Genomic DNA, 24,884 nt, shown 5'->3' with positions numbered 1-24,884 from the left:
TTGGCGAAGGTCATGGATGCCACCCGGTTGCATTCAAACAGGACTGGTCTGTGGTATGAGGAAAAATGAAACATTTGGAGCGATAGCTCACACATCAGACATGGATGCGGTTGAGTTAACTTTTATTAAAGCACCACAACAACAACTCACTGTACCAGGAGTGGATAGTTAGCGGGCATTGTTTCTGTTCCAGATGGCTAGTTTGAAACCACAGATAGCTGGTGGGGAACTGATGGTGTTTTAATCAGCAGTTTTAGTTTTTTTTTTTTTATGTTTTTATGATTGTTTTTATCTTTCTTTTAACGATACACAACATTATTTTAGTTCTTATTGTGAGCTTTATGGTTGTGTTCAGCACCTTGGTCTGCTGATAAGGTCGTGGAAGGTGCTTTATAAATAAATGAAGTGAAATGAATTGTCCATGGGAACGGACACCATTGTCTAAGTTCAGGGTTATTGGTGACAAGAATAGGTACAACAAAGATACATGTGATGTTTGTTTCCTCTTTCCGTTTCTCCGACCAGAGAGCGCTCCTTCATTATCCTAAATTTGTGTTTGGTTGTCATGGCCACCCACTTCAAAGAGGCCATGAGAGGAGCAAGCGAAAGGGAGATGGACTACAAGGAGGACAGCATACATAAAACCATGGCATCTGCAGGTTTAAGGAATCAAAGCTTAAGAATTTACAAGACCTTTTTAAAGACTACCTTTTTTAGACCCTACTCTTTCAACACGAGAAATGGGGTGTGACCACCTTGAAAATAGATGTGTCCAAACCTTCATTGGAACTGAAAATGCTGAAGAAGAGCACAAACATCAAGATAATTGGTCTGCACATGATAAAAATGCATGTATTCTCCAAAAACAAACAATACATTATCACTACACCTGCATTTCCCCATGGCTAGGGCATAGTACCTTTAGATTTTCAGGTACATCTCTTTTAACAATGCCTGGTTTTATGTACCAGTACCTGAACAACCTGACTTTTAACCCTCAAGGACCCATGGTGAGACTGGCGCCAAAGCCCACCTCAAACATCTGCAAAATTGCTTCTTGAGTATTATATTCCAGTTTGACAAGCCCAAGTCACATTCTATCCATACATATAGTGAAAATTATGTTAGTATTTTTCTCTATATTTTGATGCATTTATTCCGATCTGTTTTCTATTTCAAATGGGTTTAGGTTCTTAATTTTAGAGCGAAAATAAGTATCTGAATTTTTGTTGTTGTGTATTAAACTGAACTACTAATGGACAATTTTAGATAGCATAAAATCTAATTTGGAAAAATTCTTACATACATTAAACTAGTGTTATTTTCCTTTATAGATAGGCATTCCAACCTGGGGAATAAGCACATTCCCTAAAACCTATCACACACTTCTCAAGACCTTGAAATAACAACCCATGATATCCCAAGTCCTACCACGCACCTCACCTGCACAATCACATGTGCTGCTAGTTGTGCATTGACAAGCACACACCTACAACTTATATTCATCAATAGTTTTCTTTTGGGGTACCGAACAAGTGAACATTGTATAGAGTTTCGGTTTAAAATTGTGTCGAGGAGTGTGTGACACTAAAAATGTGAAGTCACATTCAATGCAATTTTGTTTTTGTTGTTTTTTTGTTTTTTTTTTTCATTTTAGAAAACAAATGTTTGTGAAAATGTGAAAGAAATGTGCTGTTATATTTGGTTATAATCTGTGTGACCAGCAGGAGGCAACGTGGTGCTTTGCTTCTGCCACGAGAATCTCCTTGGTAACAAATGGTCGACTTCCTCCTTCTGCTGAGCGAAGCTGCACTGAACAGAAGTGAAGGCTGCCTGTGTCATTCTTTCAGAAACCTTATCTGTTTATGAGTTCTCTAACTGAGAGATGTAAACACACACACACACCGGCGATGGGATGACGGGTGACAGAGCTGCTGCTTCATAGTTTCAAACCATTTATTTCCCTTTTTTTATGCAGTTTCTCACCTGTACAACTTATGACTCAGGTCACGTGCCAACCACCGTTCAGCCAAAACAATGTCACATAATTCCATCATACGCTAAACCATGAAAGGAGTTAGCCTGGTGACCCTTCTTAGGTATTGTCACAAGCACGTTATCTTCCAATTAGTCTGAATCAATCTAAACAGTTGGCTTCATTCGAACCCTTTTGAACTAACTTGATCTGGATGAATACCTTCACCATATCCAGTCCTATTCCTCCTCTCATTACTGGACATCCCCACCACTACACATTCATGTTGTGGACAAGAGCGTCAGTCCTGATGCTATTGCTTATAGGAATGATTTGGCCTGTGTTAATATTAAAAATAGAAATAGAATAAAATAACAGAGTAGCAGCCATCACCGATGATCACACAGTGAATGCAATCACTTTATGTCAGAAAATAACACCTTCATAATTTAAGATTATAACCTCAAAAGAGACATCCCAATTTGCAGGATGACCATCACAAAAAACATCACATTCTTTAGAAGTTTCCCAGTGGAACTAGTTTCTGAGGCACTGTGGTGTCTGCTCTCTAAATGTCTATGGGCCTTCACAAAGTGCAGCCGACAGATCCTTTTATGACCATATTTCCATTTCCAAAAAAAGAGGACGGAATCTGTGCCTACCTTTGACGTCCCCACACAAACCACATTGGGACCCATTTTGTCCCAGTGTCAACTGGCAGAGCTAACACTGTTATGAGATTCCGCCAACAAAATGGCTCTAAAAACATTTTACAGGTAAATTTTTGGCAAATTTATTCCCTCACCCGGAAACGGGTCACCCTCTGGAGCCAGGCATGGAGTTAGGGCATGTTGGCAAGCACATGGTGGCCGGGCTTTTACCCATGGAGGTCGGCAGGGCACAGCCCAAAGAGGAGACGTGGGTCCCCTTTCCAATGAGCTCATCACTTGTGTGTGTGTGTGTGTGGGGGGGGGGGGTCGGGTGCATTGTGTGTCAGGTGGTAGATGAAAGCGGAGACCATGGCGGTCTGATCCTACAAACGCTAGCTCTCGGTACGGAATGTCACCTCTCTGGTAGCAAAGAAACCGGAGTTGGTGGGAGGATGAGAGGTTCCGACTAGAAATAGTCGAATTCACATTGATGCATGGCTTTGGCTCCAGTTTCCTCAAGAGGGGTTGGACTTTCTACCAGTCTGGAGTTGCTCAGACTACGAGGTGTCGCGCAGGAGTGGGCATACTAGTTGCCTCCCGTCTAAGTACCTGTACATTGGGGTTTACCCCGGTGAACGAGAGGATAGCCTCCCTCTGCCTATGTTTGGGTTGACAGGACCTGACTGTGGTTTGTGCTTATGCCCCAAACCGCAACTCCGACTACCCAACCCTTTTGGAGTCCTTGGAGGTGGTGCTGGAGAGCGCTCATTCTGGTGACTCCCTCGTTCTCCTGGGGGACTACAATGCTCACGTGAACAGTAAGACCTGGAGAGCTGTGGCTGGGAGGAATGGTCCCCCTGATCTGAATCTGAGCAGTGTTTTGTTACTGGACTTATGTGCTAGCCATGGATTGTCCATAACAAACACCATGTTCAAGCATAAAGGTGTTCACATGTGCTCTTGGCACCAGGATACCTTAGGCTGCAGTTCAATGGTTGACTTTGTTGTCATATCATCTGACCTGCGGCCACATGTCTTGGACACTCGGGTGAAGAAAGGGGTGGAGATGTCAACTGACCACTGCCTGGTGATGAGTTGCCTTTGATGGTGGGGGAGGATGCTGGTCAGACCTGGCAGGCCTAAAAGTATTGTAAGGGTCTGCTGGGATAGTCTGGCGGAGTCATCTGTCAAAAGGAGCTTCAGTTCCCACCTCCGACAAAATTTCAAACACATCCCGAGGGAAGCGGGGGACTCTGAGTCTGAACGGGCCATGTTCCGTGCTTCGATCCAAAATAAAAAGGGACGTTGGAGGGACTATGTTTCTCGGCTTGGCTGGGAACACCTTGAGAACTCAGAGAAGCTTGCCCAAGCAGCTGGGGAAAGTGAAGTCTGGGCCTCCTCGCTTAGACTGCCGCCCTCGCGACCCGACCCTGGATAAGCTGAGTACAATGGATGGATGGATGGATGGATGGATGGATGGATGGATGGATGGATGGATGGATAAAAACAAAAAACTTGTGGAAAATTATCTAAATACCTTCAAATATGAAATGTACTAAAAGAATGTCACTCTTGAATGCACTGATAATCTGAAATTAGGTGAGATGTGTGTGTGTGTGTGTGTGTGTGTGTGTGTGTGTGTGTGTGTGTGTGTGTGTGTGTGTGTGTGTGTGTGTGTGTGTGTGTGTGTGTGTGTGTGTGTGTGTGTGTGTGTGTGTGCGCGCGCCTGCCGAAGCACACTGGGCTTCACATGGTGCAGGTCTTCACTGCTGCCACTAGATGGCAGCAGAACACAAGACCACCAGCAGCGGGACTATCGTGGCGATTGAGACCATAGATCAGTAAATAATCGTCTGTGATTAAGAACTTTATGAGAGTCCTACAAATGTGCTTTAAAGATGTTAAATGCGGTGGCAGTGTCAATTTGTGGCTCTATAGAAATATATTTCATAGAATGGTAAAACAGCTTCATAAAAACAAACAGTATACATGAAAAAAAGCTGGTCTTGCCTTTTATTCATGTTTTCTTATTGTGCGCATTGGTTAGAAATTGTGACGTGGCGCGCGCACGTGCAGTGTTTGCGCGTGGTACTGGCCCTTCAGCTGCGGACAACAAACAGTGTACAGTTTTTATTTGGCGCAAACTAAATTTCTATCAGACAGTCTGATTCAGACTGTATCTAACGCAGACATACTTAAAGAAGATAATTCTTGTTTTATTTTCATAGCGGTGCCAGTTTAATATTGTAACTTGGATTTGCCCTCTGCTGCCCTCTAGCGCATTTCTGATGAATAAACAGGAGGAAGTCTATTAGTTGAGTGTGACAGGCAGTAGCCTCAGCTGGTGCGGCTCCGTGGAAAATAACTTGTCAGCTTCTTCGAAAGGTCGCTGCTTTTGCTCGAATTAAAGCAGAAATTATGTAGCTTGTTGATTCAGAAAAGCGGATCCGAGCTGCGTGTGCGGACATGAGGGGTGTTTTCGCGCTTCAGTGGGTTTAAAAGCGAAGTGAAAGAAGCGAGGATGAACTCAGGTGAGTGACTTCTGGTTAACTGATTTACTGGCTTTTCATGATTAGTCTGAGTCACTTCGGGGGAACCGGAAAATATGAAGTCGTTTCGAATCATCTCAGGTGTTGAATTATTCGTTGTTTAAAATGGTTATTGGGCATATAAAAGACTTTCTGGTCAAACGTAAAAAGAATGGGAAAAAATCTGGATAATGAATATGATCAGTGCGTAAATCTGCTCACACTGGCCAGTTTAAAACCATTACAACTGATAACAAACCTTTCCAGATTCTTATTTCTAAACTCTAGGCAGGTCCCATCAGCTGTTTAAGGAAATATCTGAAAACATCCCTTTCTGTCATCGGGTTACAGTGTTTTGTTCTCAAAGGTTTTTAGGACAGCAGTTCATCCAGATTCACCAGTTTTCACGAGACTCCAGTCCCCACACCTCTTCCTCTGCTGCTTGCCTAAAGGTCGTCATCTCTGACCTCCTCCTCCTGTTGACATGAGCAGGATTAATGTGCCTAATGTGGAGTTGCAAACAAAAGCCATGTGATATTTAAACCCCAGTAGCGCTTTAGATTCGTTTACCTTGGGAGTTTACTGGGGTTAGTTTTCAAAGAAGAACTTTGTAGTAACATTTGGTACAAAACTCAAACGTTTAGATGAGAATAGATTTGTGATATTTTGTCTTTTCAATAATTTTTCCCCAAAGCTAAACTCTTCTTGTCTTGCATTTCTTTACCCAGACATACATAAACCACCCGTGGCCCCTAAACCAAAGCCAGCCACCAGCCCGAAAGCTTTTCTGTCCCCCCAGGTCCCCGGCCAAAATGGCCTCACTCTGTCTCCAGGCACAGCAGAGAAGACTAAACCTCCAGTAGCTCCCAAACCTCCCAAACCGGCGTCAGAATCCCCTTGGAACAAAGGACTTCATAACTCTCAAAATGGAATTCAGCAGAGCAAAAAGCCTGAGTGGGATTATGTTATTCCGATTTGCTTGTGTAGCCAGGAAAACTGCACATGCATCAGGACCACAAACGTAAAGCAAAAGGAGAAAAACGTTAAGCCGCTGCACAGTAAGACAGAGGAAAATGAATTGTTATCATCAGGCAAACAGTGTGTTAATGGAGGGACAGCTAGTGATGTGAGGTGGCAGGTGAAGAACTCGTCTTCCACAGATGCGCCTGTCATTAACCACAAACATTTCCGTGACAAACCCAACATAGCCAGAACTCTCAGTGGAGACTCTGGTACCTCCAGCCCTCGGACCGTTGGGCTGCCTCTTCCTCACAGAACCAACGCTGAGACAAAAGCTGTTAGTCCAACTGAAAGAGGGCAAAAGGATGACTGTTTTAGCTCAGAGCAAACAAGTGTTCTCCAGCCCAAACCAGTACTAAAACCCTCCAGGAAGCCTCCACCTGTCCCTGTGCAACGGAAACCCAGAGCAGCTGCTTCATCTCATCAGGAAAAGGTGGAGGACAAGAGAGAGGAGACCGCCGTTCAGGAAAGGAGGGATGTACGCGTCAAAGAGGTGAAGATGTCATCTGACAGGAAGGGAAGCTCATCCATGTCTGTCAGTGCACTTAATAGTCAAAACAATCAACTAGCTTATCTGTGTGCAAGGAAAGCCTGTCCCCCGCCAACCAGGATAAAACCTCACCCTGACGCCAGGAAAGTGCCCACCCCGTTAGTTAAAACACCAGCTGAGGATGTGCAGCATGAAGAGTCCGATTTGGATGCCAAACCTAATAAGGTGGAGAAATCTGTTAGTCAAACGGATCATAGGAATAAGAAAGGTGGAGAACATCAGGAAGAGACGCATCACCTTCCTTCTAGTCCTTCAGTGAGTCGTCCAGACCTCAGTAAGCCCCCTCTCACAACTACTGCAACAGAGGAGAAACGGATGGTTAAAACATCTTCAAAGAAGCATTGCAGGCACAACAGCACATCTTCATTGATGCAGCATAAAGAATCCCCAGAGGAGAAAGAGGTGGATAAATCAGAAGAGTGCGTGCCAAGGATGGTCAACACTTCAAACAACGACACTTTGAAGAGGGAGCTGCCTGTACCTCCTCCGTTTGGAAAAGCAGCTGGAAAGATCAGTGCTTCTGGCGCCAAGCTAAGCAAAAAGAAGTCCAGGTCCTTTTCTTCTGCTGACACCTTGGGTTCTGACGGGTCCAAGGGGAACAGCTTCCGGAAGGTTCTAGAATTAAAGCTGGGCAAGATGATGCCACCAAAGAAAGCTGCAAAAGAAAGCCAGAATCCATACGCCACGTCAAGTGATGTGGACAGAAGTACCCACAATGACCACGATGATTACCAAGAAGTCTCCGAACATCCACATTTGGAACGCAAACTCCCCTCCCTGCAGTCTGGAGTGGAGCAGAATGTCGATGGAGACGAGTTTTTTCCTGGAGTCAAAGAAGATGCCCTGTATGACAGCATAGGGATCTACGAGGAGATATTGGACTATGAGAATGTGGATGTTGGAAACATGGGGACCTGTCCTCCAGCTGCCCACACAAAGGACTGGCAGAGGGATGAATATAACGACGAGAACATTTACGAGGAACAAGAGCCGTATTTCTCACTGGAAAAAAACATTCACCAGGCTAAGACACGGACAGAAGGCGACAGGTACGTCTTTCTTTCATTTGCATTAACTAGTAAATCATCTTACTTTTCAGAACAAGTCACTCAAAAAGTATTTGGTTCATGTCAGAGAGGCTTCATACCGAAGAGAAAAATGAAGATCACTTGTTGTCTGCAGATTTCTGTCAGGGAAGTCTGGCAATTGTGGCAGCACACACGATTGCACTGCCTTCCAGGTGTTGATTAGTTGGAGATCGACCCGATTACCTTCACATAAAAAGTTTTACTAAAACAATACATTATCAGCGTGGTCAGTAACAACATACAGCCCTCTACTGTGTGTTTATGTTTTTAGCAGACGCTTTTGTCCAAAGTGACTTACAATTTATAATGAAGCCAGCTGGTTGACCTGTGTGTTGTGTTGGGTGTAGTGCTTTTTTTTTGTGATGAGGTGATTTCCCTCGTCACAATGCTGTCCTGCGTGTTTACTCAGAGACAAACGGCTCATTGAAACTCCTGTTTAACTTCTGAAAGGGACACTTCATTCAAAAGGCTGAGCAACACGATTGCTCATGTGGTTTCACTGTTATATGAAATAATGGGATGACTTTATTGGGTGCAGTGAATGCTCTAGTAAACTTACTTTTGGGTAAGCGTGTGTGTACTGTTTAAAGGGGCGTTATGGAAGTTTGACAGCCAAAACATGTATAGAAATAATTTCTTCTTCATACATTCTCCTGCAATGCCCTGGTCCTGTAGAATGAGCCCTGGCATTTTTACTGTGATTCCCTATTTTTCTGTAAAATCACAGAAAAAGAGAGCTGCTCGGGTCGAGCAGGCTGCTTCATGCGCGTTCACGCTCAGGCATAGCCCTCCGAACCGCTCTTTGAATGTTGTTTCAGCTGTCATCAAGGATATAAATGCTACAGATACAGAAGATGCCACTGGCGCTATAGCTTGCCTAGTATGCGCAGAAGACCCGGATTTGATCCTGGATGTGGACATAGTTGTTTTAGAGTTTCTTTTTTACATTAATGATATATTTTTTGACAGTAAGATGCCCAAAGTTTTATTTGAGACTCGCCGAACGGCATTCAGTTCACAGATAAAAAGACGTGGGTTCAACTTTCATTTTGGAACAATTTTTCAAGCAAGGGAAGGGAATAATCTAAGCATGCAGGGAGACTGACCCATGATAAACCTTTGTCGGCTGTGCTGAAGAGAAAGGTACAGAACCAAATTATTTAATTAATTAGGTGCATGTTCTCCTGTCCTCTGTCCCCCCCCCCCCCCCCCCACACACACACACACACACACACAAGGGACTGTCTCAGCTGTTATTTTCGTTAAGGAGTGTGCACGTACAGCTTGCGCGCCTCGTGCACGAGCCTCCTATTGAAGCTGCCGTTACTCTTTTGGCTTGAGGGGGCAATCGCGAGCATAAAAATTCAAAACTCCGTAAAGTCCCTTTAAACAGCAGTCTCACTATTAATCCTGTGCACACGAGCTTCTGTGTAACAAATAATCATGTGACAAAAGTCCCTGTAAACCGGTTACCTCGGTTTTATATGTAATCGTTGCACACGAACCAGTTTCTAAGTTAAGTTACATTTAGGTGCAATGGGTGTTTAAATATGACGGGATAAAACGGTTTCATTATCTTTAAAGAGAAGGTTTATTTAGAAACCATTTTTTACTTAATATTTGTGAAAATGATTGGTCACTCTGAGTTTTACATACAGGCTGAATGTGAAAATAGTCTTCCTCCTCTATCTTCTTCATTAGCTTTGGATAGAAAATGGACAGAAAAAGGCTCTGTTAAGAAAAGCCTGACAGATCTATGTCACACTGTCACTTGACGCTCATGGACTCCCCCATCTTGACTGGTGACGAGGACGGCTGTTTGATTTATCGTCCAGGAAACAGCAGAGAACGTCGAGACTAGTTGAAGCTAAATGTTAGCATTAGCAACTCCACCACACATCAGAACTCTTCCTTGATTGCATTATTTGTGGAGATAAAACATCAACATTGCAAAGCAAATTGAGCCAGTGGTAGAGTCACATTGCTGTTAGACAATCAGAGGAGACATGTCCAAATATCAGGAAATAGGACTCCAAATCTTGCTGTCTTCTGCCCCTTTCTCCACTGCCCTATTTCTATGTCCTCAAACAGGTGCAGCAGAGCTTTTTTTCCTCAGCCCGTGTTACAAGGCATTCATTCCTCTTGGACCACTACAAATGTATTAGAAATATGAGTAATGCTGACCTTTTACCCTGGACTTTCTCATATTGTGCTGTTTTAAGATGGTGCTGTTGTTTCTGATGCTGATTTTCCTAAAGGTGTTCTGAGTTTGTTGCCAACTTGGCGACTTTGACGCTATTTCTAGCAGCTTTTCAGACCCCCTTCTTGACTTTTTAAATCTTAAAAGTACCTAGTGAACACCTCAGAAACACCTCTGGTAACCCTTAGCTACTTTCTCGATAACTGTCGTTGACATTTCCTGCAGGTTAGCTAAACACTCCGCCTGCGCTCCGGACCGTTCTTCAGGACATTAGGAAAGGGAATGATGTAGTGATGTGTCAGTCGCTAAAGAAACAGCTCTCAGAGCCGGCTCCTTGTTGGATTAAGCAGAGTGAGTGACACATACACCGCACCTGCGGACTCCTGAGCCACTAAAAACGGCTAAATGTGCGCGTGCGGCGTGCTAAACACACGTGCAGCTTGCCCCGATTGCTGTGAGACTGGGTTGGGGGTGGGGGGGTGGAGCTGTGGTTGGGACAATTATTACATTAACTGATGGACCTGTAAATAAATAGTTAATAAATAAGGTAGAAATAAGTTCCTCACGCTGATAAATAATAACTAATCTCTCTGAGGACACGGTGTTGGTGCACGCTCCTACAGCACCTTGACACGACTCAATAAATGTTATGCAACATTTTGTGAACATCAATTTATTAGCATTTATTTGTTATAAATGTCACTGTATAATTCTTGCTGTCAGTATTTGCAAGATATTGGTATTTGGGTCTGTACTGGTTAGACTTAAATGAGTTAAACCAAGGTCTATAGGCCTTGGGTCATAAACTATGAGCTATAAGTATATTGGTCTTTTTATACTGGGAATCAGGAGTTATTTTAGTGATCATCTTGTTTCTTATTTATTTTTGTCCTGATTGTGCCCTGAGCAATTTTATGACTGAATAAAAACAAATAAAATCAACATAAATTGAAAAATTGTCCTAAATAATCGTGATCTCAATTTCAGTCACCATAATCGTGATTATTATTTTTGCCATAATCAAGCAGCCCTATCTTGGTGGCCTGCCTTTTTTCAGGATGCAACAAGACTGTTTTTCAGCCCTCTTTCTGAGGTGGTCTGCTTCAGGCTGACCAGGGCCAACACACCCACTGCTATAAGCCGGCTTATCAATCAGCAAATTCATACCTTCCATTGGAGCAAGCCTCTGATTGGTGGGTAGAATCAGCCCATATGGGCTTAAGGCATGCTCAATTCATCGTCATTCATTATCATGCTGATTACCTAGAAGCTGAAAATGTCTCTGACTGCATTCCTTGCGTACCTAAGCAAGGATGTGTGGAATCAACCGGGCCAGGCTGGGGCCGACTGGAGCTATCCGGGCAGGGCCGGGTAGCCCCAGTCGGCCCCAGTCAGCCCCAGCCTGGCCTGGTTGATTCCACACATCCTTGCCTTAAGCCCATGTGGGCTGATTCTACCCACCAATCAGAGGCTTGCTCTAATGGAAGGTGTGAATCTGCTGTCAGCAGTGGGTGTATTGGCCCTGGTCGGCCTGAAGCAGACCCCCTCGAAAAGAGGGCTGAGAATGAGCCTTGGTTGGCCCGGAAAAATACCAGGCCACCCAGATATGTAAACAACCTACACTACCCGGCCCGGGCCGACCCGGTACAGTTGGGAATGGCCCATTTAGAGTCCCTGTGATGGACTGGAGACCATAAGACCATAAGAGACAAACTACATGGCACACACCCACTCACACAGAGGGACACTTTAGAGTCCCCAATTTACCTAACATGCATGTTTTTGGTCTGTGGGAGGGAAACTGAGTTCTTGGAGGAAGCTCACGTATGCATGGGGAGAACATGCTAATTCCATGTAGAAAGGCTGCACCTGCAGGAGACTTTATTGCAAGGCAACCAACTGCATAATTTAAAATCAAATTTTTACAAAATATAACCAATTTCAATTCGTTCTTTGTGCATTTTAAAGCCATAAAACATTTTCTGTTAAAGGTTGTCACGCGTTTGTCGCACATTCACTCACTCATTTACTGTTTTAACAGGTCATTTGATAAGAAATTGTCTTTCCTGAGTGACTCCTTTGACGACACTTCTGAAGAGGAAGAGGACAGCAGTTCCCTGTCAAGTAAAGGTGACCCAGAAGAGCTCGGAGAGCAAACGGTGAGGAACAGAATCTAGTTACATTACTGAAATATTTACTTTGATCATTTGCTTAGTCCTCTAAATCCAAGTCAAGTAGGAGAGTTGAAGTATCTCGAGGTCTTGTTCACAAGTGGGGAAAGATGGTTTGAGAGATTAACTCATTAACTGCCATAGACGACAAGTCGTCATTTTAAATCCAACCTTTCACTACCATTGACGTCTAAAGTCGTCAATTGCATTTTTTTACTGTGTAGGCGTCATAACGAGGCCCCGCACTGCTAGAACAAACATCCCAGCTCTAAAGCGGATCTTCATCTGTGTGTGTCACACGTCACATGACCAGGAAGAAGAAAATCCACGTGTTAGATCGATTTGGGCCGCAGCTGTATAAAAATAAAAAAGTGAGGCGCGAACCTGAAAAGCTTCTGCCGATCACAATTCGACAACGAATTATAAAAGAACGGACAACGCTCGAAACGCAGATTATTCCTGATTTAAGAGGCGAGTCTCCTCTTTGTTTTGGTAGTTTTGGTGTTGACATCATCACAGAGCGCAACATTCTGTGACTCTTAAAAAAAAATCTGTCAATGCTGAAAAACGCTAGCGTCGAAGGGCTTTTCTGATCAGGAAACGGCTGGCAGTTAATGAGTTAATAGATGAAGCTCGGTCATCTGGGAGAGGCTCGGAGTAGATCTGTTGCTCCTCCACATCAAGAGGAGCCAGTTGAGGTGGCTCAGGCATTTAGTTAGGATGCCTCTCTGGTGAGGTTTTCCGAGCACGTCAAACTGGGAGACCAAAGGGAACACCCAGGACACGCCGGAGGAACTGTTCTATTTAACTGTTCGTGTCGGCTCCATGCTGTCAGTAATACATGTTGTGTGTGAATGTTTGCTGCTGTTCTGTTATCAAAGTCTGTTTTTGCATCTAATTTTAGTTGCAAAGAGAAAAGAAGAAAAGTAAAATCCAATACATCGCCACAGAAATTATGAGCTCCGAGAGTGTGTAAGAAAAACCTTTTTTTTTTTTTGTCCTCAAAGCAAATGTTTACCAAGATTTGGAATCATTCTGTCCCAAGTTGGCCTTCAGCGCTAGCTGAACATGAGCATGAGAACTGCCATAACTCAGTGTGAGGGTTCTTTAAAACCCGCAATCAGAGGTTGTGATATTGTACATTATTTTCGAGATTTGACAGAAATTGACAGATTTCCACTTTCCTCAAAATAAGACTGTTTTAAATCTGTAGGGTAAAATTCTGTTTTAAATGTAGGATAGATGTTCCAGCAAAAAATGAAAAAATAAGCCCCAACCCCTCTAGAGTCATAGAATCTGAGGGTCACAGAAAATGGTGTAACACCGGATGCAACGGATACCATCAAACAATTGTAAAATCAACAGTATCTTATCATTTTGACCCTTTGTTGGCGTCTTTTCTACATGATTTCCTAAAGTAAAACACACTTACGTAACCATATAGCAATTTTGTGTTGTCAGTTAGTTTTAGTATTTTTTTCTCTCGTTGTTTATTCTTAATTTTAAAAAAAAATTATCACAGTAACTGGTGCCACCAACAATCTGGCCAATCTTCCAGGACCCACCCTGAACATTCCCAGACTCGCTCTCCCATCTCGGGCATTGCTCTGCCAGCCGACAGGAGATAGGCTGCGTTGGTAGACAACAGTCCCATCACCTAAATGTTTCCCCAACAAAAACAGATCCAGACTCTAAAGGAAGAACATGTGTGTTACGTCCCCGACAGGAGATGTTAAAATGCGAAGAAGGGGGTAACATAAGAAATACGACAGTGGAGTTAAAATGGTTTTAATTGAGATAAAAGGTTCTAAAAACAAGTGCAAACAGATGGCGAGCATTATTAAAATAATGCAAAACGAAAATGTCACTATAAGGTTAACAGTTAAAAGACAAATTAACTATATAAAACACCTGGTTAAAACTTTCTTAAAAGTTTAACCAAAACTGAAGGTGTTTAAAACCACAACGAAGTTGATAAAAGTCTAAAAACTAAAGCAGAGTTGACCTTAAAACAGTGTCAACTAAGTTGACATCAACCAAAGATCCCTATGGATCACTGAGAGTTTATTCCTTTAAACTCTTCAACTCAGAGTTAAAACTTTTAGAGTTAAACTCATCACAAACGAAGGGGTTGAAAACAAAATGAGGCCTGGAGGACAGCAGAACCCCTGCACTGCTGCCTCCCAGACTGCTTAAGGCACAGCCTTTTTATCCCAGGTGTTGGTCATCAGCAGGATTCAGCTCAGCTGTGCTCCTCAGCAGCCTGGAAGAGAGGAGGAGGGGCGGTGTCAGGCTCGATCACCAGGGCTGGGTGATCTTGGCTCATGCATCCCACTGGCCAGGCTGGCAGCCGTAACAATGTGAAACAACTCCTTAATAAAATTTTCAAAAGACAAACATAACAGAACATTCTGTCTATTACACTAGGTAGCCTGGCTTTGCTTTTTCAGCTGCTCTGAGGGGAGAATGTGCGATCCATGCTCCTAAAGGGACAGGGGCGGACTGGAGAATCCCAGAATAGCTGCCACCCCCACCCCCTGCTCGTAGATTTCTACATCCGACTGGATTCCAGTGTGGAATTTTTGTCCCCGTCCATCCCTGTATGCTCAGGAGGAGAGATGGTCATAGGGCAGTTTAATTGATTTGATTGATTGTGATCCAATAATTAAAGGGACACTAGGCCGTTTTGACTTGCTTTTAGCAGCCCTTAGTGTCCGTTAGTAAAACCAAAAGGGAAACTTTTCTCCTTGTTGTGCATTTGTCTTTTTGACACCTTAATCTAACTGTTGAAATATCTCCTCGGCCTTCATCAGTTTCTACAGGAGCGGTTCATCACTATATCAAACAAATAAGCCTCGTTAATGACCTAAAACATGAAGGAAACATGCTAGAAGCAGACTGCAGGGCTAGCATGTCCGCTCCACTTTACTAAGTCCAACAAGGACTGGATCTGCAACTCTGAAGTTGCAAGTGCGATATTTTGGCCACATAGGGCGGTCTGAGTGATATTTCATTAACCCTGTAAAGGATCATTTTAGCTCATGCTGGCTTAAGACAATGATTTAAAAACGTGAAAAGTTGCAAAGTATGGAATGTTCACAATGATGGAGGGTTTTTCAGGATTCTACGTTATAGAGGCAATAGCAATTATTAATGTTTTGACCAAACGTCTAATTTGGTTGCCATTAGTATGTGAAGATTGTTTCAAGCAATATGCCAAAACATGTTTCAGAAAGATTCTCCGTTTTTAAATCTATTTTAGCAAACTTCTCAAAGCTTAAAGAAAAGTTTGTTTACAATATTTTATGGATTTTTGTTCCATAATTAGGATAAGACATCTTGACTTGCTCATCAATAACTTCATTCTCTTCTTCTCCCTGTAGGTTTGTTGACATCCTGAAGCTGCTTCATGTTGTGAGTACTGGTTGCTTCATAAATAAAACAACCTTGCTGTGATAATAGCAAAGCTGGGTGATAATCCATTTATGTATCATCAGACCCTGAGCTCATGTTCTCCAAATGTGTTTGATTATGCTGGAGATCGGGACACACCCAGGACTGGATCAGTCCCCTCGGATCACATTCCTCATGGTTTTCCCCAAACCCTCCAGAAAAACAACACCTTACTTTAGTTACAATAACTTTGTCTTCTATCCCTTTTGGAGGAATTTTATCTTTAAGACACCAAAGTTCCTTTGCAACATTTCCCAAAAGTGATCATGTGACATAGATCTTTGAATTGATCATAGATGTCTGCATGTAGACAGACCAGTAAGCCAAGTTTTAGGGGTTTTGTTTGTTGTTTTTATCTGTGCACGCTCTGTTAAACTCATCTGGGGTACCCCAAGCACAAACACTTTGTGGTGCCAGTAATGCAGATGTGTTTCTAAGATATGATCATATGGGATTGTTTTGTTGCGCAGGAACAGCCACCCCTGCAGCAGCTCACTGTTTTTAAACAAAAGGAATGCTTTAAGATGAGCAGATGCTTGGAGAGAAAAGGGTTAGATTATTGTGGAACTGAGTCATGTGGAGTGATTCCCCCTCTATGGAAAACCAGCAGGAAGTTGGTCTCTGTGGGCTGCGTAGGAAGGGATTGTACCAGATTCATGCAAATAAATACAATACTTCTATGTATTTTTATAAGGATAGTCATCCATTTCAGATTATTTTGTGTAATTTTGGCATCACTTTTCCAAATGTCAATTTAACTAACTGCTTTAATTTTGATGGAAAAATGGTAAAAAAAAAATTATTTTTTAAATCCTCCAAAATGACCTCTGTAATCTTTAGTCAGCCTTGTTAGAAACACATTTGTTTTATCTAGATGTTTTGACACTCATGTCTAATTTTCCTGCCACCGCCTTACTCAGTGTCAGCTGCTGAAACAGGAAATGTTCACACATAATAACCACAGGAGGCTGTCTTTTCATCTGTTTTCTGGGAATCCAGTCTGCAAGCTGGTTTATTTGCCATGTGTCCCTGTAAACCAGTGAAAGACTCCACATCATCAGAAATAACACACATAGGGGCCCTTAGGCCTTACATCTTTCCTGTTCAAGTACTGGTTCACAATGTTTGGGAAGTTTAAGGTTATTTAATGTTAGTCAGATGTGTGTAAGTCATAGGACAGAAGAGTTCCTCTTTCATCTTATATAGTTTGTCTGAATAGGAGTCTTAGTCCACATTGCATAATTTGCAGAGAAACCGTGTCATAAAGATGTGGTTCACTGAAAATAATTCAGGCTGAACATGAAAATAATCTCCTACACCTATCTCTTGTATTAGCTTCTGATGGAAAAAAGACATTGAAACTCTAGGATGTGAAAATCCTCACAGATCTACGTCAAGCGTCAAGGCATGTTATTTGTGGAGATAAAACATCCATGTTGCAGAGCAAACTAAGTTCGCAGTAGAGTCACGTTGCTGTTATCCAATCAGAGGCGAGATGTCCAAATATCAGGAACTAAAACTTCCAATCTCACCTTAAGTTGTCCTCTGATGTTGCAGACTTGTCCATGCTGATGTAGGCGTTTCGGGGCTTTTCTGGCCCCGAGTACGGCTTGCAAGGCATTCATTCCTACCAGAGACCACTGCAAATGTTGTGATTAAACAAGTTTCCCACACCTTTAAACATGAAGGAAACCAGATCAGTAATGGCCTTTCTGATTTACAGGACTTCAGAAATTCGGTGGATGTAGCGTCTCAGCAGCATGGAAAGCCTGTGATTGAGGAACGTCTTCTCAACCAGATCCTGTACTACCTGCCACAGCTTCATGAACTCAATGAAGACCTGCTGAGAGAGCTGACTCAGAGAGTGGATCATTGGTACAACGTCATTATCAAATATCTTACGTGTGTTTATTTTAGGATGTAGGACATGAAATCAGCTTTTGTGTCTACTTTTGAGTTTTGATTGTAATCTAAATGGCACAGCCAACCTTTACAATAATCTCTTGCTTTTTTTTCTTAAATTAAATAAATTCCACACATATTTCCAAAAGCATCACTTCTGTGCATCATGGATCTGACTGTATGTATCTCAACATGTTCTTATTTCACTGAATAGGGATGAGAATTCCCAAATAGCAGACATTTTCTTGAAGAAAGGGCCCTTTTTGAAGATGTACTCTACCTACATCCGCGAGTTCGACAAGAATGTGGCTCTACTAGAGGAGCAAACTAAGAAGAACCCAGCATTTGGAGCAGTCGTCAAGGAATTTCAGGTAACGCTGCTGGTAAAACCCGTTTCCTTGGTCTGCAGAGGCGTGGTTCTGATGTTGATGTGTCATCAGTAATGTATGATTACAGAGATGAATGTTTGTTCAGTTAAACTCTGCATTTACTGAAAATGTAATATCATTTGCAGGCGAGCCCACGCTGTGCCAACTTGGCTCTGAAGCATTACCTGCTGAAGCCGGTTCAGAGAATTCCTCAGTATCAACTGCTGCTCACTGGTACATCTAAAAACATATCCCTTTAGCAACAATTTCTGAATAAATCAAGCTTTACCCAACCTCGGTCTATTTTATTTGCAAGTCATTATGGGCTGCTATACCACACTTCTGTGAGAATTTAAGCTCCGTGCTGCCATCTGGTGTCCAAAAAACATCTTCACCTCCTCAGTTTTTACATGAGATTTTAAATCGGATTTAGTGGCAACAGAAGCTTTGGCGTGATTGCATTTAATGTTTTTTTGCGTCAGGAAGATCAGGACTTGGACCACAGTGGCACCAAAATGTGAAGAATGTTCCTTCATATAAATACTGTGTAATCACATTATGTAAGGACCTGCAGACCTTTCTTATCTTGGGTTTTATGACTAAATCATTCCAGGAATTTACTACGCACAAAGTGGAGTCAAAGCCAAGGAGCAATGTCCAGTTCCCGTCATTCGACACTGGTGTTTCCAAACTGTAAATGTTTGTTCTTTTGTTTACAGATTACCTTAAAAATCTATCTGAAGACTCTAAGGACTACGTAGACACACAAGGTAAAATTGTATTGTTTTTAATCTGTGCTTGAGCATAAACACGATGACCTTAACACATTTTTATCCCATCAGCTGCTCTTGCTTTAGTGAAGGAGGTGGCCAGTCATGCCAATGACACCATAAAACATGGGGTGAGAGAAAAAGTCAACTCTAAAGACAATATTTTTTTAATGTATTGATACAGCGTTTGTCAGTGTTGCTAATTTCTGCTTTTTCTTCTCAGGATAACTTTGAGAAGCTGATGCAGGTGCAGAGCTGTCTGAGTGGCAACCACCATGAGATCATCCAGCCCGGACGGGTAATTCATCTCTGATTCAGCCCTCGTGTGTGTGTGTGTGTGTGTGTGTGTGTGTGTGTGTGTGTGTGTGTGTGTGTGTGTGTGTGTGTGTGTGTGTGTGTGTGTGTGTGTGTGTGTGTGTGTGTGTGTGTGTGTGTGTGTGTGTGTGTGTGTGTGTGTGTGTGTGTGTGTGTGTGTGTGTGTGTGTGTGTGTGTGTGTGTGTGAAATCTGTTACTCTCTTAAATAACAGCAACAATAAAAATGGCATCCAAAGGAATGATCATTGATTCAGTTTTGGGTTTTTGTGATGCAGGTTTTCCTTAAAGAGGGTGTCCTGATGAAACTCTCCAGGAAGGTCATGCAGCCCAGTATGTTTTTCCTGGTATGGTGCACAACCAGCTCTTTATTTATTGGCGACTGTTTTGTACAGATTTAAATGTTTTCTACACCAGAGCCTGAACTATTATGAGAACAGAGGTTAAGGTTGAAACAGTTCATAGCTTTTAGCCTTGAAATGAATCTTCTCATCCAACATTTAGACAAAATTCTGTTTGTTCTGCTGATGTTTTGACTGTTTTTCCATTCTTGCTCATCCTTTGTTAATCTTAGTTCAACGATGCCTTGCTGTACACCGTTCCTATTCAGTCAGCCCAGTATAAGCTGAAAAATATGATGTCGCTAGCAGGGATAAAGGTGAGAACCTCCTTGATCTTTTTCTCCATCATCACATAAAAAGAACATCTTCCAGTAAGCTGTCTGAGTTAATGATGAATTTAATTACAGGTTAGTAAACCGAGTCAGGAGGCCTACCAGAATGAGCTGAACATAGAGAGCGTGGAGCGCTCTTTCACACTCTCTGCCAGGTAATTTTACAAAGAGTCTTGTTTTTGGAACAGAAAATTGCTCCTAAAGGTGCATTATGTAGAAATGAAGTAAAATGACATCCTGTGGTAAAATGTGGTTACTGCAACTACTTTAAACTACTCTGGAGCTTTTTGCTGGCTGTCATCATATTACATCTGTTGACGCTGCAGTATTGGCTCGCAGGAGACCTTTCACAGTTGAATTGATTCGGTACCATTTCTCGGTACCTATGAATCGATTCCGGTACTTAACGGTACAGATTTTCCAAACTTTTGAGTGTTTAATAGTTAATTCTCTTTTGTGATTAAATATATTTTCTCTTTATACTTTATATATATATAAACTGACAAAGTGGCAGCTATAAGCAAACAGTTTACTCAACTGGCCACTCCTGAACATTCGCTACCACAAACTCCTTCTAGCCCAACCATCTCAAGCCCCACTGCTTCTGTTTCCTATTTTTCCCCTCTCACTGAGAACTGTGTGTCCAAGCTTCTCACGTGCAGCCGCCCTACTACATGCCCACTCGACTCCATTCCGACTAAGCTGCTCCAAGCTATTGCTCCTACAGTAGCCGCAGCAGTCACACATGTGATCAACGCTTCACTGACATCCGGTATATTTCCCACCTCTCTCAAGCATGCTCAGGTTAAACCGCTGCTAAAAAAAACATCTCTTCCTCCAAATCAGAACTACTGACCTATCTCTCTCCTCCCTTTTCTGTCCAAAATCATTGAAAGGGTGGCTTTCAAGCAGATCACAGAATACCTCTCACAAAACTGTCTGCTTGACCCTTACCAATCTGGGTTCAAAAAGGGCCACTCCACTGAAACTGCTCTGTTAGCAGTGACGGAATTCTTAAAAGAAGCTAGTGCAACACCACCTCACTGGGTGAGATCATTCGATCACATGGCTTCTCCCACCACTGCTATGCAGATGACACCCAGCTCTATCTGTCATTTCCACCGGACGACCACACTGTCTCTGCACGATTATCAAACTGTCTCTCTGACATATCAAAATGGATGAAATCCCACCATCTCCAACTCAACCTCTCTAAAACTGATCTACTTGTCATCCCAGCAAAACCATCCATACAGCACAATATCTCAATCCAAACTGACTTCCTATCTCTAGCTCCTTCAAAGGCAGTTCGAAATCTGGGTGTTGTGATTGATGAACACCTGACCTTTAAAGATCATGTTTCCTCTGTTACTTGTTCCTGCCGCTTTGCGCTGTATAACATACGAAAGATCAGACCATACCTAACACAACATGCCACCCAGCTCCTGTTGCAATCTACTGTTATCTCCCGCCTCGATTACTGCAATGCCCTTCTAACTGGTCTTCCAGGCTGTACTGTGAGACCTCTTCAAATGGTCCAGAACGCAGCGGCGCATCTGGTCTTTAATCAGCCAAAAAGAGCACGTCACCCCTCTGTTCATTGAGTTCCACTGGCTACCGCTAGCAGCACACAGTGCCTACACCGCACTCAGGACAATCCAGACACTTCTCATGCATCGTTCCACAAATGTGGAATGACCTACCAAGCACTACCAGAACAGGGGCTTCCTTTTCAATTTTCAAGAAACTCCTGAAGACCCTGCTCTTCAGAGAGCATCTTCTTAACTAGCACCCTCCCTGCACCCCCCCCCCCCCCCCACTGTCCACTCCTTGTTCCCTACTCTCTGTGATTGATGTCAAGTTGTTGTTGTTATTGTTGTTGTTCGCCTCAAGGGAAACATGCAGATTATCACTTGTAAGTCACTTTGGGCTAAAGTGTCTGCAAAATACATAAACAGAAACCATGTTTGATAAATAACATGCAAACTGTTTGTATTTTATCATCGTAGTGTGTCATTGTGTGAACCTTTAACCAAAACTGTTTCTAAATTATGCAAAAACTTACAACTCAGCTCCACGTACTCCTATACCTCTTCTATGCTCTCTGGAATAAGTATGATGAGGAGACCATGGATTATAAACCACAAATGAAACTAAAACTAACTTTGACACCATATAACTGTATTTTAATAATGTGGTGTTACATAAACTAAAACCCAGCTCCACCTACTCCTATTCCTCTCGTTTCACCTCTGGACAAATTATGTGATGGGTGTATTGTATAATTAAAATCTGAAAATTAAACTCAAGCAAAAATCTTTGCAGTGAACTAAATTCACTGTGCATCTTCATTCCTTTTGCCATTCATTTTCAAACAGTTGATTTTTCCTACTCGGAAGTCGTAATTTTCGAGTTCTGAGGAAGAAGCAAACACACCATTAGCTGATAGCAACGGAAGCTAAAGTATCACTCTAACATTATCTTAAACAGTTTATTTACCTACTAGAGCAGATTAAAATAATAATGCCTCATTTTGATCGTTGTCGATGTTGTCATCATTACCCAGTCACCATTCAGTGAAGTGGACCCATTTACAGCGTGTTCTTTCTACCATGCTGCTTGCTTTGTTTACAGCTGGCCGGCAGCGACTGACTACATAACGCTCTTGCATGCACTGCTGCCTGTCTTAGGAAATCATCTACTAAACTCTAAAGGCCCTTTCCGACTGTAAGAACCTTTTGTAGTTCCTAGAACCTTTTCAGGAACCAACCCCCTTTTGCGTGCGTTCGGAAAGATAGGAACTGGTACACAAAGCACTGTTTCGTATAATGTGAATTGGTCCTTGGTCAGTGCTACGGAATTTGGTCAGTGCCTCAAAAAGTACCAAATACGGCACCCATCCCTCCTGAGTAAACAGTTGTTACGTCCCTCCTTAATTTGTTTTGAAAGGAGAAAAACTGATAATTCCCACAGCCAGCTAGAAATGACATATGTTTCAGTATGACCTTCTTTCCAAAATGACTGAATCATTACTCTTTTGGGATTTTCTCACTTTAAAATGCTCACTACAATCTTGCATACTGCACCTTTAAGTGTGTGTCACTTCATTTGTTGCCTGTTTTTGTAGTTCAGCTTCAGAGCGAGATGAATGGCTTGAGTCAATTTCCATGGCGATTGATGAATACACTAAGAAGAAAATTAGTTTTATATCCGGCAAACCTCCAGATGAGGTAGAATCACTTCAGAGACACTTTATTTACATTATTCTTGTGATACAAACGTATACAAGAGTGGGTGCATGAGCAGTATTTTGTTGTTAAATCCAGGAACAAGTGAGGAATGTTGATGATGATGATGGTGCTAATTTAGGATCCAAAGCCCCCATATGGATCCCCGACCTGCGGACCACCATGTGTATGATCTGCACCTGTGAGTTCACCCTGACGTGGAGGAGGCATCATTGCCGCGCATGTGGAAAGGTACGCCAACAAAAAGCATGCTCGGGTTTGGAAATAATCCCATCTTTCAGCTCTAAGGGATTCTGAGGGGAAAATTAGATTCCTGTTACATTTTGTTTGAAACATGGGACTTTCCAGTTGTTTGGTCTTATAGAGTTTAGACATTTGATCAAAGATAAAAATGCATATGCAATCCTGCCTCCTTAGGTTGTGTGCCAAGCTTGTTCCTTCAACAAACACTGTCTTGCATACAAGAAGAACCAGCCAGCTCGAGTGTGTGACCAGTGTTTTGCCGTTCTTCAGCAGAGAAGTATGTCTGACCTTGTTTGCAATCAGACTGTTTGACAGAATGGTGCCTTACTTGCATTTTGTCTGGCTGACACATCCATGCTAGTTAGACACAGGCTTCTTTTTTTTCATCAGGTGAAATGACCTCATCAGCACCTCCAGCCACTGGAAGCAAAACTGCCTTTGTCTTCATCAGGAAGCAGAAGAAGATACCTGCGACCCTTACAGAGGTACATTTGTTTTCTTATTTCCTTGGGGAAGTGTCAAGGTTAGGTTAATTAACATTAGTTGCACCTTGAGTCCAATATTTACTTATCAAAACCAATCTTTTTACAGATAAACTCATACATCATGATCAATTTGACTGTTCTGTTTTATTAAATGCCCACAAAATTCCTCAGATGGCTTTCATTAATTTCAGGTAACGGCAAACACCGACAATTCCTCCATGAGTGGATATCTGATGAGGTCCAAGCAAGCTAAGAAGCAGGGGAAGAGGCTGTGGTTCGTCATCAAAGACAAAGTCCTGTACACATACGCTGCCAGTGAGGTACCTGCTTGACGAGGAGAGATTTAACCACTTTTTTTTTTTTTTTTTTTTTTTTTTTTTTTTTTTTTTTTTAGAAATTTCTAATCTTTTGTTTTTCTTTCTCATGCAGGATGTTGCAGCTCTAGAGAGTCAGCCCCTGTTGGGCTTCATGTTAAAAGTCGATCCATTGCAGAAGCTGCAGTTTAAGCTCTACCACAAAAACACTCTCTGCTACATTTACAAAGCAGACGACATCCAAACAGCCCAAAGGTACTGTAGAAACACGGGTGGCTGGTACTGTTTTCAAATGAAGATGGTAATAACACCAACATAAATATGTGTCTTTAAACAGATGGATCAGCTCGTTCAAAGAGGCCACTGTGTTGTAACCAGCTGACAACACTAAACCGAAGAGCCTGGAAGTGTTCTACCTCAGAGACACCATGGCCAAATGAAACTGGAAGGAATTTATATATATATATATCAGACCATAAACACATTTATGGGGTTTTAGCTTGTAAAATTACTAACCGTTGTAAATATTTTATCCGAGTACACCTTTGATTTTATTCATAATTCAATTCCACAAAGACCAGTGTTTAGCCATCTGTAAGAAGGACCAGTACTTTAAACAAAACACTTCGGAGGTAGAAGCGAAGTAACATTTTTTATTTTATTTATTTATTTTTTCCTTTTCTCACGCTGAGGGGTTTAGACACTACACAGTTGTATTATTGGGTTTCTAGCATTGGTGGTGTATTGGGAGTTTAAAATTGAATTACATTCATATCATGTTTTTGCACTTAAATCTAAACACACACACACACACACCTTTACTGGCATTCTGTACAGAAATTACTGTTATGCACAATTTCCACACCCTTACACAAATGTTGTATACTTTGTCTTTTCAAATTCTGCTGCTTATTAAAATGTACCGTAAACACA

The 24,884-nt window shown here is 42.3% G+C and overlaps 1 protein-coding gene across 1 annotated transcript; it reads left to right on the top strand.

Moving 5' to 3' along the window:
* The first annotated feature begins 5,018 nt into the window (after nucleotides 1-5,018).
* On the top strand, nucleotides 5,019-24,884 carry LOC107388588 (FYVE, RhoGEF and PH domain-containing protein 6). Its single transcript, XM_015964147.3, has 21 exons — nucleotides 5,019-5,156; nucleotides 5,882-7,772; nucleotides 12,053-12,170; nucleotides 13,087-13,154; nucleotides 15,566-15,596; nucleotides 17,359-17,510; nucleotides 17,752-17,908; nucleotides 18,052-18,139; nucleotides 18,625-18,675; nucleotides 18,748-18,806; nucleotides 18,899-18,973; nucleotides 19,267-19,335; nucleotides 19,563-19,646; nucleotides 19,737-19,816; nucleotides 22,789-22,891; nucleotides 22,988-23,140; nucleotides 23,327-23,429; nucleotides 23,543-23,637; nucleotides 23,829-23,957; nucleotides 24,067-24,206; nucleotides 24,289-24,884. Exons 1-21 carry the CDS (start codon nucleotides 5,147-5,149, stop codon nucleotides 24,323-24,325), a joined length of 3,693 nt encoding a protein of 1,230 aa, XP_015819633.1. The 5' UTR covers nucleotides 5,019-5,146; the 3' UTR covers nucleotides 24,326-24,884.

The sequence above is a fragment of the Nothobranchius furzeri genome, chromosome 4 (assembly GCF_043380555.1).
Source record: "Nothobranchius furzeri strain GRZ-AD chromosome 4, NfurGRZ-RIMD1, whole genome shotgun sequence".
Lineage (NCBI taxonomy): Eukaryota > Metazoa > Chordata > Actinopteri > Cyprinodontiformes > Nothobranchiidae > Nothobranchius > Nothobranchius furzeri.
Note: the sequence above shows the minus strand (reverse complement) of the source record. Positions and strands in the feature narration are given on the sequence as shown.

Bases quoted from the DNA above. Each gene is read 5' to 3' on its own strand.
- LOC107388588 (XM_015964147.3), top strand. The intron at 12,171-13,086 runs GTGAGGAACAGA...ATCTAATTTTAG, and splicing joins AAGAGCTCGGAGAGCAAACG to TTGCAAAGAGAAAAGAAGAA. The intron at 23,958-24,066 runs GTACCTGCTTGA...TTTCTCATGCAG, and splicing joins ACACATACGCTGCCAGTGAG to GATGTTGCAGCTCTAGAGAG.